We start from the raw sequence: 14,737 nt of genomic DNA, 5'->3' as shown, positions 1-14,737 counted from the left end.
TCAATTTGATCACAGTTTGTAATGTGAGAGTGAAATAATTTATTAAACAGCTATGGGGAAGTTTTTCATTCTTGTCATGTTACAATTTATTAAGTTAGCTGGGGAGAAGCTTTTCATTCAAGATTGTTGGGGCAATATGCTGACTGTTAACCACTGTAAAGTTATGTAAAGCAGTATATATAAGTCAAAGAGCTAGTGTTATGCTCAAAATACTACAATTTATTAAGTAGCTGGGGAGCTTTTCATTCTCATAATATTGAAATCTGTGATCAAACTGAATGGTGGAAAATTCAGGATAGATACAAAGAATAATTTTGTTCAGCCCATATTTAAACCTGGCATTCATTGTCAGAAGATCTAGTGATGGCTTTACAGAAGGATTAAATGAATTAATACAGGAGAAAGATGTCATGATTACCAATCTAATTGGTTGTATTATTTCCATATAATTTATATTGGAGATGATAATCCTGTGAATAACAGAATAAAACATTAAAAGAAAATTAGTACTTACGTTAATTATGGATTCAATCTTTACATTAGATTACCTTTCCTTTGATTTAGTAGTCTTATTTATTCATATTCTTTGTCACATTAATAAATGGGCAGATTGCTCATTAATTTTACAGTTGCTGAGTTTTAATATAGTATAGTCTATTTGAAATGTGTGTATATCTAAATGCAGTAAAGCACTTGAATTGGAATTTTTCTGCTTCATAACTCATACTGTTGGCCCTCAGCTCCATGTGTCTTCTTAAGAGCACATAGGCAACTGAATTGTGCAAGTATGACTATCTCATTTTAAAATAGGGTGAAGTTTTCCCTGTCATCTTCTAACTTTGGTTTCAGTTCCATGTTCCTGTCCTCAGGATAATGGAAAGTGTGCACATATGAGTTTGAGGTAGGGAAGAAGGCTTTTTTTGGTGCAATTCAAGAAAATAAAAATATGCTGCTTCTTTGTTTTTTGCCATGTATGGCTTGAAATTGAATGGAGGAACTTTAGTTTCACAATTACCCATCCATATAATCCATTGTTAAGCGTACATTTTACTTTTATTTAATCAAAGCAAGCCAGGGAGTTTTTATGGTGAGTTAACATCTTCAAATTATGCATTGTATTGATGCATCAATAGGTTTTCTACCCTTGTGCCTCTAATACATTTATCTGGAAGGTTAGGCTGGTCCTTTCAGATCTGGAGGGTTAGGCTGCCCTTCCCTAACCTGGTGATTATTTGATGTATTAGCTGTAATTGTGATTCCTAAATAGCTTGGCATTTTATCTAGGTGACTCACACAACTGAAAGAACTGTAGTTTAACATGACTGGCAACTGGCTATAGAGAGCAGGGTAATTGCTTCAGACTGGCAATCAAGTTAACTAAAAAGGTCATTTTTCTGGGCACAGGAGAGAGATGTAGTCAGAAGTAAAACTTCAGACAGGTTATCACTTAACTCAGGATTGTGTTATTATGATTCTTCTCCAAAGTTTTATTAAGTATAAGGCTTCTGGCATAACAGTGATAGAAGATGTCTTGTCTCCTAAATGTTAACACCTCTGTACTTATTAGTAATATACTGTACAATGCATGTGGTTAAATTTGGCATCAGTACCTAAGAAGGTACATTACAACACTTTATCACTGCCTGTGCATTGTCTTCGGTCATAGGGCTGAGGTAACATGTGACTAGAGAATGGTTAGCTGGGAGCTAGGGTAGTAAATTGCACCATATCCAGTTTACTTTCTGATAAGTGGATATTGGATGGATGGCTACATCCACACTGGCAGCCATTTTATGAATTGACAAGCCTTCTCATGTCAACAGTTTTGAAAGAATCCTACAATATTGTTTCAAAATCTGAAATACACACTAAAGGGAAAAAATCTGCTAGCTCTGTTGCTCATTCTAGGCACACCTACTGTATATATCTGTCCTAAACTTGTTTAGCTATCACAATTACTTTAGGATTATAATTTTGTGAAGAGGCTGCAGATTCCATTAGAGAAACATGTATATTCCTAATATTTCTTTGGAAAAGCTTCTCTTCTTCACATTGAGAGCAGTGTGATCATGACAGCAGCAGGAAATGGTCAGGCTAAGGAGAGATTGCCTACAGAAATTACTTGCCCCCCCCCCCAGTGCCCTTTACACAGGAGAGAAATTGGGGAGAAAGAAATTTCAAGAAAGTAGTGTAAGTTATTTGCATAGTGCATCTATAGCTCCCAGCCCTGACCTGTTGGTGCAATTGCATTGCTTTAGTCTGCTTTTTAAATAGCAAACAGCTTACTTACTTGCAATCCCTTTCTTTCCAATCTCTATGCTCTGCAAGAAGTGGGGTGGGAACCCCAGGCACTGGACAACATGTACTGACATTATGGAGATCACATGATTGAGGGATGATGCAAAGGCATAAATGGATCATAAAGTTATTTTTTCACCACCACCATAACTTTGAATGATCAGTAAGTAAGGACCACTTGTACATTGTTAGTTTTTGCCATTGCTATATATTCACCATGTTCATGTTCCAATGAGATATTGACAGGATTGTATTTTTCTTCTACTTTTCTTTCTGCTGTAAGCATTTATTTCATTAAATTGCTACATTTCTCTTTGATTTTTTCCCCTGAGATTATATGCAGTAGTAAAAGTTGTAGTTTCATTTCAAGATCTTCTACATATATGTCTTTCAAATGTTTTTGCATTCTTTTACATGCCGATCACATGTAGTAAATCTTAGAATTAGAATGTCTTAGAATTACATCTTGGAATTGGAATTAGAGGGACGGTTTGCTGTAGTTATTAAGGTGCTGGCCTAGAAACCAGAAGACTGAATTCTAGGCTTCTTTTAGATATAGAAGCCAACCGAGTGATTTTGAGCTAGTCACTCTGTCCCAATCATAGCACTGTTGTGTGGAAAATAGGAAATAGTAGTACCGGTATTAAGAACCACCTGGAGAGTGTATATGTGTGTTTGTTTGTACTTATATGTGGTTATATGATGAGATAAAAATGTAATAACAACAATAATAATAATATAATTTGCATATCTAAGAAATTATTGAAGTTGCTTACCATCTATAATATATAATGTATAATAACCATTGAAACATGCTTCTCCTATGCTTGAAGAGAAAAGTTTTGAATCAATGTGTGCTACATGTTCTAACATGCCAACAAAACATGGACAGTAAACTCACAATCGACACAAAAGCTACAAATGGCGCAAAGAACCATAGAAAGATACATGCCTGGCATTACAAGATAAGATAGAAAGACCAACACATGGATTAGAGAACAAACGAAAGTATACAGTATCATCAAGAGAGTAAAAGAATTGAAATGGATATGAGCTGGTCACATAGAAGAAGAACTGATTGTAGGTAGAGTAAGGCAGGTATCGAATGAATTCCATTTGATAAAAAGCATCCACAAAAAAAGACCTAAATCAAAATGAATTAATGACATCAGCAAGTATTGTAGGCCCAATTGGCAAAAGAAAGCTCAAGACCATATTGGTTGGAAACATGCAGAAGATAGACTATGGCTAGAAATGATTATGATGAATGTATAATGTGTACCAATATAGATGGTAAACAACTCCAACTTAATTTTCCTTTGTTACAACTTTGATGTAAATGTGGATTTAGCCCATAGTTCCTTCCATTGTTGCAGTGTAACTGTTATTTTACTTCCATTTTGTCATGCAGTTTTTTTTCTTTGTTATGCCTTCTAAGTAAGAAATGTGTGCATATTGTACTGTTTTTATATGAGGGTTTTTAATTCTTGGGCTTTTTATAACACTTATCATTGCAGAGTCCAGCCTTTACTGAGTAATTTTTTCTGTGTTTTTAATATGCAATTGTAATTTTGTTTTTCTTGTTTTAATTCTTTCCCGCATGAAAAGCTTTTGAAGGACAAGCTGGGATGAAATTCTTCGGCTTACTATTCACCTTACAGCATTCCATATTTTTATCAAACTTTGTTTGATAATATGTCTTTTAAGCTTCCAATGAATTCTTGATAGTTGCACAACCAAATTTTCTAAAATGCCTATTTTTTTCCCCCCACACCAGCGTCCTGGAATGTTGCCTGGTGGAAGGATGCCAATGGCAGGATTACAAGTGGGATCCCCTTCAGGCTCTCCATATGGTACAGCCTCTTCAATGAGATCTGGAATGCCACCATCCCTGATGGATCCCTTCCGAAAGCGTCTACTTGTTCCTCAGGCACAACCACCTCCAGCACTTACACAAAGGCGAGGGTAAGAATATAGGTGAAATAGGTGGCATGTTTGTTGTTCAGGTGATCCTGAGTTAGTGTCCACTCATTCAACAACTGTTTGAACTTAGGACAACATTGAACAATTATTATTTATGACTATCCTCGAAGTTCCGACTATCACTGATTGTGATCTGGGTGCTCAGCAACTGGCTTAGATTTCAGAATGTTGCAGTGTGTGACATGACGGCAATTTGCAATCTTCCCCCACATAAAAGGGGAAGCCTGCAGGAAGATGGAAGTCACGGTCATATGAATATGATCCCGAGTGATATGCTTAATAACGATATCCAGGGAGTGCCAGGACTGCTTTACTAAGGAGCTAGTTTAGCACAATATTTCCCTTTGTATTTACATTGATTTACAATGGAAATTCTGGCCCTGATTACTAGTATTAACCAAGGACCACTTATATGTTCTGCATTCTATTTGTTATTGTGTTCTATTTATTAGTTTGAACTATCAGGAGTCTTTTATGATTGTGTATATTTGATAAAGAAACTTACATTTTGAATAAATATGTGAATAAAAGAGTAGAAAAGATAGTTATTGCTTTACGTTTAATCCTCTGTATATGAAACTTGTCTTGAAATGTGTGATATTTATAAAGATGGAAAAGGTTTTACTTTCTATTCCTTCTCCTCCCTAAATCTCTTCCATCTTAAAGTTCTCCCTTGCTTCAGTAATATATACTGATGAAATGGATACAGCTAGTCCTGTTCAGCAACCATTTAAAGTCATGACTGTGCTGAACAAATGGTACTTAAAGTATGAGGTAAAAATTGAAGAGAAATTGTATTGATAAGAGAAGGGCTTATACCAAATTGTAGAGTACTTTATCCCATATCACTGCTATGCAAAACTAATTGGGCAGACTCTAATATTGAGCAGAAAGCAATAGTAGTAGCATTTAGATTTATATACCACTTCACCGGGCTTTACAACCCTGTCTAAGCGGTTTACAGAGTCAGCATATTGCCCCCAACATTCTGGGTTCTCATTTTACAGACCTCAGAAGGATGGAAGGCAGAGTCAATTTTGTGCCGGTGAGAATCGAACTGCCAAACAGTGGGCAACATGCAGTTAGCAGAAGTATCCTGCAGGACTGCATTCTAATCACTGCACCACCACAGCTCATTTATCTTGAAACGGCTATTTCAAGATAAATGAAGGGACAAGAACATTCATTATATAATTCATAATTCATTATATTTTTATTTATACAGTATATTTATGGGATCAGGGGTAAGAAGAGACTCGTTTGGCTCATGTACCCAATGAACTTTGCAGGCCCAGTAAATTATGTACCTGTCAGTGTTCCAGATAGGATCCAAAATTAAATCAGAGTCCAAAGTCAAGTACTGCTCAAAGTTTCAATTTATTAAGAGAGCCATGCAAGCACATCTGGGAAAACCCAAATCTGAAGCTTCTTAGTGTTCCCCACCCAAGTTAAAGTTCTTGATCCTGCCCCCACACCCACAAGTCCATCACATGGTCCAATCTTCCACTGCCATGCTATCCAACATCTTCTTAAAGAGTTCCAGTGTTGGGGCATTCACAACTTCTGGAGGCAAGCTGTTCCACTGATTAATTGTTCTAACTGTCAGGAAATTTCTCCTCAGTTCTAAGTTGCTTCCCTCCTTGATTAGTTTCCATCCATTGCTTCTTGTTCTACCCTCAGGTGCCTTGGAGAATAGCTTGACTCCCTCTTCTTTGTGGCAACCCCTGAGATATTGGAACATTGCTATCATGTCTTCCCTAGTCCTTCTTTTCATTAAATTAAACATACCCAGTTCTTGCAACCGTTCTTCATATGTTTTAGTCTCCAGTCCCCTAATCATCTTTGTTGCTCTTCTCTGGAGTCTTTCTAGAGTCTTCACATCTTTTCTACATCGTGGCGACCAAAGCTGAATGCAGTATTCCAAGTGTGGCCTTATCAAGGCATTATAAAGTGGTATTAACACTTCACGTGGTCTTGATTCTATCCCTCTGTTTATGTAGCCTAGAACTGTGTTGGCTTTTTTGGCAGCTGCTGCACATTGCTGGCTCATATTTAAATGGTTGTCCACTAGTACTCCAAGATCCCTCTCACAGTTACTACTATTGAGCAAGATACCACCTATACCCGGGATGGCAAACCTATGGCACGCGTGTCAGGGTACTCTAGGTGTTGCCCTGTCAGCTGAGTTCAGCCTTCTATAAAGCCATTTTTCGCCCTCCCCAGGCTCCAGATGCTTTGTAGGAGCCAGCGGAGGGTGAAAACAGCCCCCCTGCTCCTCCCCCAGAGGCCATCCAGCGGCTTCAGGAGCTTCCCTGAAGCCTTCAGAGCGCAAAAAAATGGCCCTAAGAGCAAACCGGAGGTTCGGGAACAGACTTCCGGTTTGCTCGTAGGGTCGGTTTAAGCCCTCTAGAGCCTTCAGGGACCTTCAGGAGGCTTCCCTGAAGGCTTTGGAGGACTAAAAACAACCCTATCAGCAAACCGAAAGTCACTTCCAGTTTGCTCATAGGTTCGTTTTTAGTCCTCCGGAGCCTTCAGAGACCTCCAAGGAGGCAGGGAAGGTTTTTTTCGTCCCCCCCCCCCCCCCCATAAAGCCTCTGGAGCCTGGGGAGGGCGAAAAAAGCATGCAAAAAATGAGGGTTGCACCTGTCATGCGCGATGCACACTGGGGTGGTGGTCACACATTGCATTATGGGTGCGGCAAGCCCGCACATGACCCCTGTGCTCCCCCCGCTTATGGCATGCGAGTCAAAAAAGGTTTGCCATCACTGACCTATACTATACCTGTGCATTTTGTTTTTCTTGTCTAACTGTAGAACCTTACTCTTTTCATCATTGAATTTCATTTTATTAGATAGTGCCTAATGTTCAAGTTTGTCAAGATCCTTCTGTATCTTAAGCCTATCTTCTGGAGTGTTGGCTATTCCTGCCAGCTTGGTGTCATTTGCAAATTTGATGAGTTCCCCATTTATTCCCTCATCCAAATCATTGATAAAGATGTTGAAGAGTACTGGGCTTAAAACAGAGCCTTAGGGTACTCCACTGCATACTTCCCTCCATGTAGATGCAGTTCCATTGAGGATTACACGTTGAGTGCAGTTGGTCAGCTAGTTACGAATCCATCTGGTGGTGATGCTGTCCAACCCACATTCTTATACTTCATCTAGTAGTAGGTTATGGTCTACCTTATCAAATGCCTTACTGAAGTCCAAGTAAACTATATCAACGGCATTCCTCTGATCCACTAATTTTGTCACTTTGTCAAAGAATGCAATAAGATTAGTCTGGCATGATCTGTTTTTGACAAGCCCATGTTGGCTTTTGGCTATTACTTTGTTTATTTATTTTATTTATTTTATTTATTACTTGAACTTATTAGTCGCCCCCTCTCCCCACAGGGACTCGGGGCGACGTACAAAAGTATTATATAGCGTACAGAGGAGGTAAGAATAAATAAATAAGTTACAATACCTAAAAAAGTTAAAACCCCAGTGAAATTAACCCTTAAAAACTAAAATTACCAATTAAAAATGCCCTGGGCTGGAGAGGTTGTAGTATTATGCCAGGTCAGCTAGTCGAAACAGGTAGGTTTTCAGCTTCATACGGAAGGAGCGAAGGTCGGTTGTTGTCCTGATGTCTGGGGGGAGGTCATTCCAAAGGGTGGGGCCCACTACAGAGAAGGCCCTACTCCTGGGCGCTGCCCTCTGGCACTCTCTGGAGGACGGCACCCGGAGTAGTCCCTCTCTGTGTGAGTGGACGGGTCGCAGGGATGTATGGGGCAGGACGCGATCCTGCAGGTAACTAGGCCCTGTGCCATGGAGCGCTTTGAAGGTGGTAACCAGCACCTTGAAGCGCACCCGGTAGGCCACAGGAAGCCAGTGCAGCTCGCGCAGGATAGGTGTTATATGGGAGAACCTCGATCTCCCCATAATTACCCGCGCGGCTGCATTCTGGACCAACTGCAGTCTCCGGGTGCACCTCAAGGGGAGCCCCATGTAGAGAGCATTACAGTAGTCCAGGCGAGACGTCACCAGCGCGTGAGTGACTGTGCGCAAGGCCTCCCGGTCCAAAAGGGGCCGCAATTGGCGCACCAGGCGAACCTGGTGGAACGCCCCCCTCGCCACGGCTGCCACATGATCTTCCATAGACAGCCGGGCATCAAGGAGGACGCCCAAATTGCGTGCCCCTTCCACCGGGGCTAATTGATCATCCCCGATGGCCAGCGATGGCATATGCTGGTTGAACCGGGAAGCCGGAAGCCACAGCCACTCTGTCTTGGAGGGGTTGAGCCTGAGCCTGCTGTCATCCATCCAGACCCGTACGGCTTCCAGACACCGGGACATCACTTCAACAGCCTCGTTGGGGTGGTTTGGGGTGGAAATGTACAGCTGAGTGTCATCAGCGTACAGATGGTATCCCACCCCAAAACCACGGATGATCTCGCCCAGCGGCTTCATATATATGTTGAACAGGAGAGGCGAGAGGATCGACCCCTGTGGGACCCCACAGATAAGGGGCCTCGCGGTCGACCTCTCCTCTCCTGCCAACACACATTGCGTCCGGCCAGAGAGGTAGGAGCGGAACCATCGTAATACGGTGCCCCCGACCCCCAACCCCTCCAGACGGCGCAATAGGATACCATGGTCGATGGTATCGAAGGCCGCCGAGAGGTCTAATAGGACAAGGATGGAGGAACAACCCCCATCCTTTGCCCTCCAGAGATCATCCACCAACGCGACCAAGGCTGTCTCCGTGCTGTGACCGGGTCGGAAGCCGGACTGGCGCGGGTCTAGATAATCAGCTTCCTCCAGGTGGCGCGGAAACTGCTGAGCCACCACACTCTCAACAACCTTCGCTAAGAAAGGAAGGTTGGAGACAGGACGGTAATTTGCTAGCTCCGTTGGGTCCAGAGAAGGCTTCTTGAGCAGGGGCCTCACCACCGCCTCTTTCAAGGCGGTTGGTAAAAGGCCCTCACCCAGCGAAGCGTTCACCAGCCCCAGTAGCCAAACTCAGTAGTTTACTTCTACATGTTCGCTAATTTGTTGCTTGATTATCTTTTCCAGAATCTTTCCCATATTGAGATCAGGCTGATAGGTCTGTAGTTTCCTGGTTCTCAATGATGGAGAGCGGGAGGTGCTATCATCAGGCTATCGTCAATCCTGATTGGTCCATAGATTGAGATAATTTGTTGCAGCCACTCCTCTACTCCTTCTGCCCGGTTCCTCTCAGTCTATGGTCCAAACAGGCTGGTAGTTTCTTAGCTGTTCCTGTTTTCTTCCAATCTTTATTAAAATTGACGATTAGGCTATTCGATCTTTAATACTAATTTTTTCTTCAACACCTTAATTGTATGTTGCGGTGAGTGAGGGAGGCATCGGGCATCGTCGCCGCCTCACGGGGCGCCCGATTGCAATCGGCTGGATCCAGCAGCTTTAACAGAACATTGAGGCTCCACTGCGGAGGTAAGAGGGTGGCTGACAGGTTAAACGTTGCTGACTCACGCGGCTGTAACCCCGGGAAGTGGGAAAAGCCGCGGTTCCTTTAAAAAAACGTTCCTGACAGATATTCTCCTTCCATTGCAGTGAGTCAGCAACCACCACCAAAAAAAGCACAATTTATGGACACAGGGAATCGCGCTGGTATTGATCTTGTAGGGGGCTCCCTGCAAATTGGCTGAGTGCAGTTTTGCTTCGCCATGGCCTTCAAGCACTTATTTTAGTCACCCGCCATTTCTAACGAAACAGGCAGCTGTTATCTGAGCCGGTGGCCATTTTGGACTCTGAAAGAGAAGTGGTGGCCATTTTGTAACACCACGAGACTCGTAGTTAGGACAATAGGCTGTACTTGACTTTGGACATTAAGATCTGTTGGGCCATGAGTCACAGGGGAAGGAGGACCCATTGGGCGTATTTTTTCCGCAGGGTTAGCAGTGGAGCACACCTGATAAGGAAATTGCAGGAATGAATCCCAGGCAGGAGGGAACATCTGAACCTCAGGGCTCTGAGGTTTCAGCTTCTGGGGCTAGACCTAGGGTCAAGACCGCAATGACTACAGCGGCACAGAGACCATCCAGGGCCATGCTACAGGAGGAACAACATAGACAACGTGCTCTGGAAAAACGTGTGGTCCGGGCAGAACGATTGCTTCAAGATCAAAAGGAGCGTGGTAACATGTCTCCTTCCAGAGCCTCTACTGGCTCATCCTTAGCCCCATCTCTGAACAGAGAGGGTGGACGTTTCAGGATGGATATTTCCCCCTCGCCCTCTGTTCCCCTAGGGCCATTAGGAGTGTAATGGGCGATCCTTTAGAGGGCTCTTCACGGGATTTCTTAATTCCTCATCCCACTTTGGCCCCTCAATCTGAACCTCCTGAAATAGAGGGCATAGATGATGATTATGAGACCCTACAAAATTTGCCTCCTAATATTCAAAATTTAATTGCATATGCAATATCCCATGGCATTGCCTCGGGCATGAAAAATCAGAATAGAGAAGATTCAGGTCCCAAGAAATCTCAATCTCACCCAGAAAGGATACTGGTGGTAAATAAGAGGTCAGAGACGGCTCCTCCACCTGGAGTGGGGGATGTCCCGGGATCACCCTCTTTAGCTAGTGAGGGGTAAGTGACTGGAGAAGAGCCCGAGTGTGGGCTGGTAATGTCAGATGATGAGGATGCAGGAAAGCAGGACACCCCAACTTTTGCTGGTCTCTTTCAGCCTTCCTTATTTAAGCAGTTATTAAGCAAGGCAAAATCTACAACTAAGCTGGGCGGAGATTCTACTCTTCACACTCCAGACCCTCGAAAAGACTTAACACTGATTATGTTTATCAAGACATCCCTAGACCAGGAGGAAGTTCCAGCTCCACCTCTTTTCCTGGAAATGGTCAAACGTCAGTGGGCCCAACCTGGCACATTCCCAAATCCTGGGGTAAACGATAGGAGGTTTTATAATATGGATCAGGCTTTCTCCCAGGCACTCTAGGTGCCTACGATTGAGACCCCTGTCACGGCCTATCATCCTCAGCAGCAGTAGTGGCAGGAGATGTAGCAGACAAGCTGAAGCCTGAGGATAAGAAAGCGGAACTCATCCTCAGGAAGCGTTTTCAGGCTTCAGCTTGGGCCATTAAGGCAGCAGCCGCTGCCTCCTTTTTCAATAGAACTACTTTGTTGTGGCTGCAACAATTGCAGGAGCGCACCTTCCCGGAGGATACCCACACAATGAAGGATCTCAGTAAGATCATTGCGGCAACCCAATATTCCGTGGATGCCACTCTTGATTCTGTTAAATTTGCTTCTCGAGCTTTGTCTGCCTCTATAGCCTCAAGACATCTCCTGTGGCTGAAAAACTGGCAGGTTGCTAATAAGTCGTAGTTTCACATAACATCAGCACCATATACTGGCGGAAACCTCTTTGGTGAATCCTTGGATCCAATTTTGGTTGAGAACAAGGAGAAAAAGAAAGTTCTCCCATCTATGACCAAATGCCAGGAGACCCGTCCCACGCCATATCGCATACGACATTTCTTCCATCCCCCTGTCCAAATTTCAACAGAACAGGAATTATGGCTCCAGGGGGGATAGGTTCCAGTCTAGGAATTATTTCCAGGTCAGAATCAGGCTCTAAACAGCCCTTTTGGGGGGCGGGGGTCGTCCCTTCCACAGAGGGAAGTGAATCAAATCCCACACTTCCCAGAGGCGGCTGCCTGTATCATTTTGCGTCACAATGGAAATGCATAACAATGGACACTTGGATTCTTGTTACTGTGCAACAGGGCCTCAGACTGGAATTTCTCTCTTCCCCCTCCCAATTTCTTCAGGTCTTTCCCTTCTTCTCGGAACCTGGTAAAACGATCTTGTTCGGCTCGCAATTCAACCCTTATAGGAAATTCGGGCAATAGAGTCAGTTCCCTTGGAGGAGCAAGGGTTAGGGTTTTATTCCAACCTTTTTATAGTTCCAAAGAGTTCGGGGGTGGGAGGAGGAGCGATCATAGATCTGAAACGTCAGAACAAATTTATTGTATATCGCCAATTTAAAATGGCGTTGTTGGGTTTCATCTTACAAGGTTTTAGATAGGGTGACTTCATGGCCTCCATAGACCTCACCGAAGCGTACCTACATATTCCGATCTTGCCTTCCCATCGTAGGTATCTTAGGTTCGCTAAAGAGGGAGCTCATTATCAGTATAGAGCATTATCATTTGGTCTGGCTTCAGCCCCGAGGACATCCACCAAGGTCATGGTGGCGGTGGCAGCCTACCTTAGGTTAATACCTGTATGACTACAACTTTACCTGGATGATGTCTTAGTGCAGGCTCCCCAACTTAGTGGGATCCCCAACTCACCATTGACACCCTCCCAACAGGTCGGGTCTCAGTCAATTTTGATAAAAGCCACCTATATCCCACTACTAAGTTATTACATCTGAGAGCTGTAATTGACTCCAGGGAAGGGGTGATTTTTCTGTCGCAGAACGTTCCAAGTTACAACAATTAGTATGGGAGATCCGTATCTGGAGGGTGGTCCCTATAGTAGACTTTCATGCCTTTTGGGAACAATGATACCGTGCATAGGGATAGTTCCCTGGGCATTTCACGCCAGGACATTACAGTGGGCCTTAATCCCATATCAAAGAGAAATGACGAGCAGCTCACCTTTGGCCATTCCAGTGTCTCTGCAGGTCCGCCTATTGCTCCGGTGGTGGCTGTCAGTCACACTCAAGCGGGGGTTGCAGTTCAGAGAGTCGACGAGAGTAACTGTGACTATGGATGCAAGTTTCTTCGGCTGGGGGGCGTTGATGGGCTCAAAGTGACGCAAGGCCACTGGACAAAGACAGATCTGCGTCACAACATAAACTATCTAGAGCTCAGTGAAGCACGCTTAGCCTTCTGTCATTTCCAGCATGACTTGCAACACAAGCACGTGTTACTTCTCACCGACAACATCACCACAAAGGCACATGTGAACAGGCAAGGTGAGACTCATTCCAAGGCTCTGTGAATAGAGGCACACAGACTGATCTCGTGGGTGGAGACACATGTGATTTCGATCATAGCGGATCACATTTCCAGGACTGCCAATCACCAGGTGGACCGGCTCAGTCGAGCCACAGTGGACCATGGGAGTGGCAACTTCACTGGACATCTTTCAACACATCTGTCGCAGATTCGGGACTCCGGTAATCAATCTTTTTGCGACTTTGACGAATTCTCAACTACCAAGATTTGTGACCAGATATTGGACACGAGAGGCCGAGGAAACAGATGCGCTGAGATGCCATTATTTCAGAGGACGCTTCGGTGCTTCAAGCTTTAGATTTTTTGTAAGATGGATTAGACAAGGGTCTAGAATTCAACACCTTAAGCCACCAAATGGCTGCACTTTCTACTATTCTGCCGGGCGAAGGTCAGGTCCCCTTGTCTCATCTTCCTTTAGTTAGGAGGTTTTTAAAAGGGGCTGCCAATCTTGCCCCTCCGGTTATACATAGGTTTCCTACATGGGACTTGCCTTTGGTTCTACAGGCTATGACAGAGACTCCCTTTGAGCCGATTCGCATGGTCTCTCTGCAGCTTCTGACTCTGAAAGTGGCATTTTTAATTGCCATAACATCGGCTAGATGCATTTCAGAGCTTGGGGCTCTATCTTCTCGTAACGATTTATGCATTTTCCACCAGGATAGGGTAACCTTGCGGTTAGACTTGCTTTCCCACCCAAAATTAATACTCCATTTCATAGGGCAAAGGAGATAGTGTTGCCCAACCTTTGTCCAGCTCCGTCTCACACTAGGGAGTGTCTCTGGCACAGGCTGGATGTTCGTAGGGCACTGAGAGTTTATCTCAAGCGAACAGCTTCGTTCCGTAAATCGAAAGCTCTTTTGGTGTCGTTTCAACCATCTACACAGGGAGCTAGGGTGATATCAAACACGATAGGCAGGTGGTTGAGAAAAGCTATTTCTTTGGCTTATGAGGCCAAAGGAAAGGTTCCACCACAAGGTATTACTGCACATTCTACTCGCAGTGCGGCCACCAAGGCGGCATGGGCAACTAGAGCGCCGTTTGAAGACATCTGTAGGGCAGCTTCATGGGCATCTCCCACTTCATTTATTCGACATAACAGATTGGATGCTTATGCATCTGCTGAAGCATCATTTGGACGTAGAGTGTTGCAGCAGATAGTGGCTCCCACAGTCGCTACAGATCCGTAGTTTACTTCCCTCCCTAGGGATGGCAGCTTGGGTACATCCCGATGGTAGCATCTCCCGCTCTCCATCATTGACAACGATCGTTGGTACTTACCTGAACGTCGATTCTAATGATGAGAGCGGGAGGTGCTACCTCCCACCCTATCTAGTGTAGCGGCAGGGGAGGAGATACCCTTGTTGTGATATTTATTCACAGATTTACTTCCTAAGATCTCGAGGAACTGGCCAGAAGGAGTAGAGGAGTGGCTGCAACAATTTCTC

General features: G+C 44.0%; 1 protein-coding gene across 1 annotated transcript in view; it reads left to right on the top strand.

Moving 5' to 3' along the window:
• SMARCD2 (SWI/SNF related BAF chromatin remodeling complex subunit D2) overlaps positions 1-14,737 on the top strand; it is a 51,668-nt gene that overhangs the window by 19,508 nt on the left and 17,423 nt on the right. Inside the window, exon 2 of the mRNA XM_081932547.1 lies at positions 4,076-4,263. Coding sequence (XP_081788673.1) covers positions 4,076-4,263 — 188 coding nt within the window. The remainder of the gene's footprint in view (positions 1-4,075; positions 4,264-14,737) is intronic.

This window comes from Natrix helvetica, assembly GCF_964273705.1.
Source record: "Natrix helvetica genome assembly, chromosome: Z".
NCBI classification, from domain to species: domain Eukaryota; kingdom Metazoa; phylum Chordata; class Lepidosauria; order Squamata; family Natricidae; genus Natrix; species Natrix helvetica.
The sequence above is the reverse complement of the archived record's forward strand: the minus strand, read 5'-3'. Positions and strand labels throughout refer to the sequence as shown.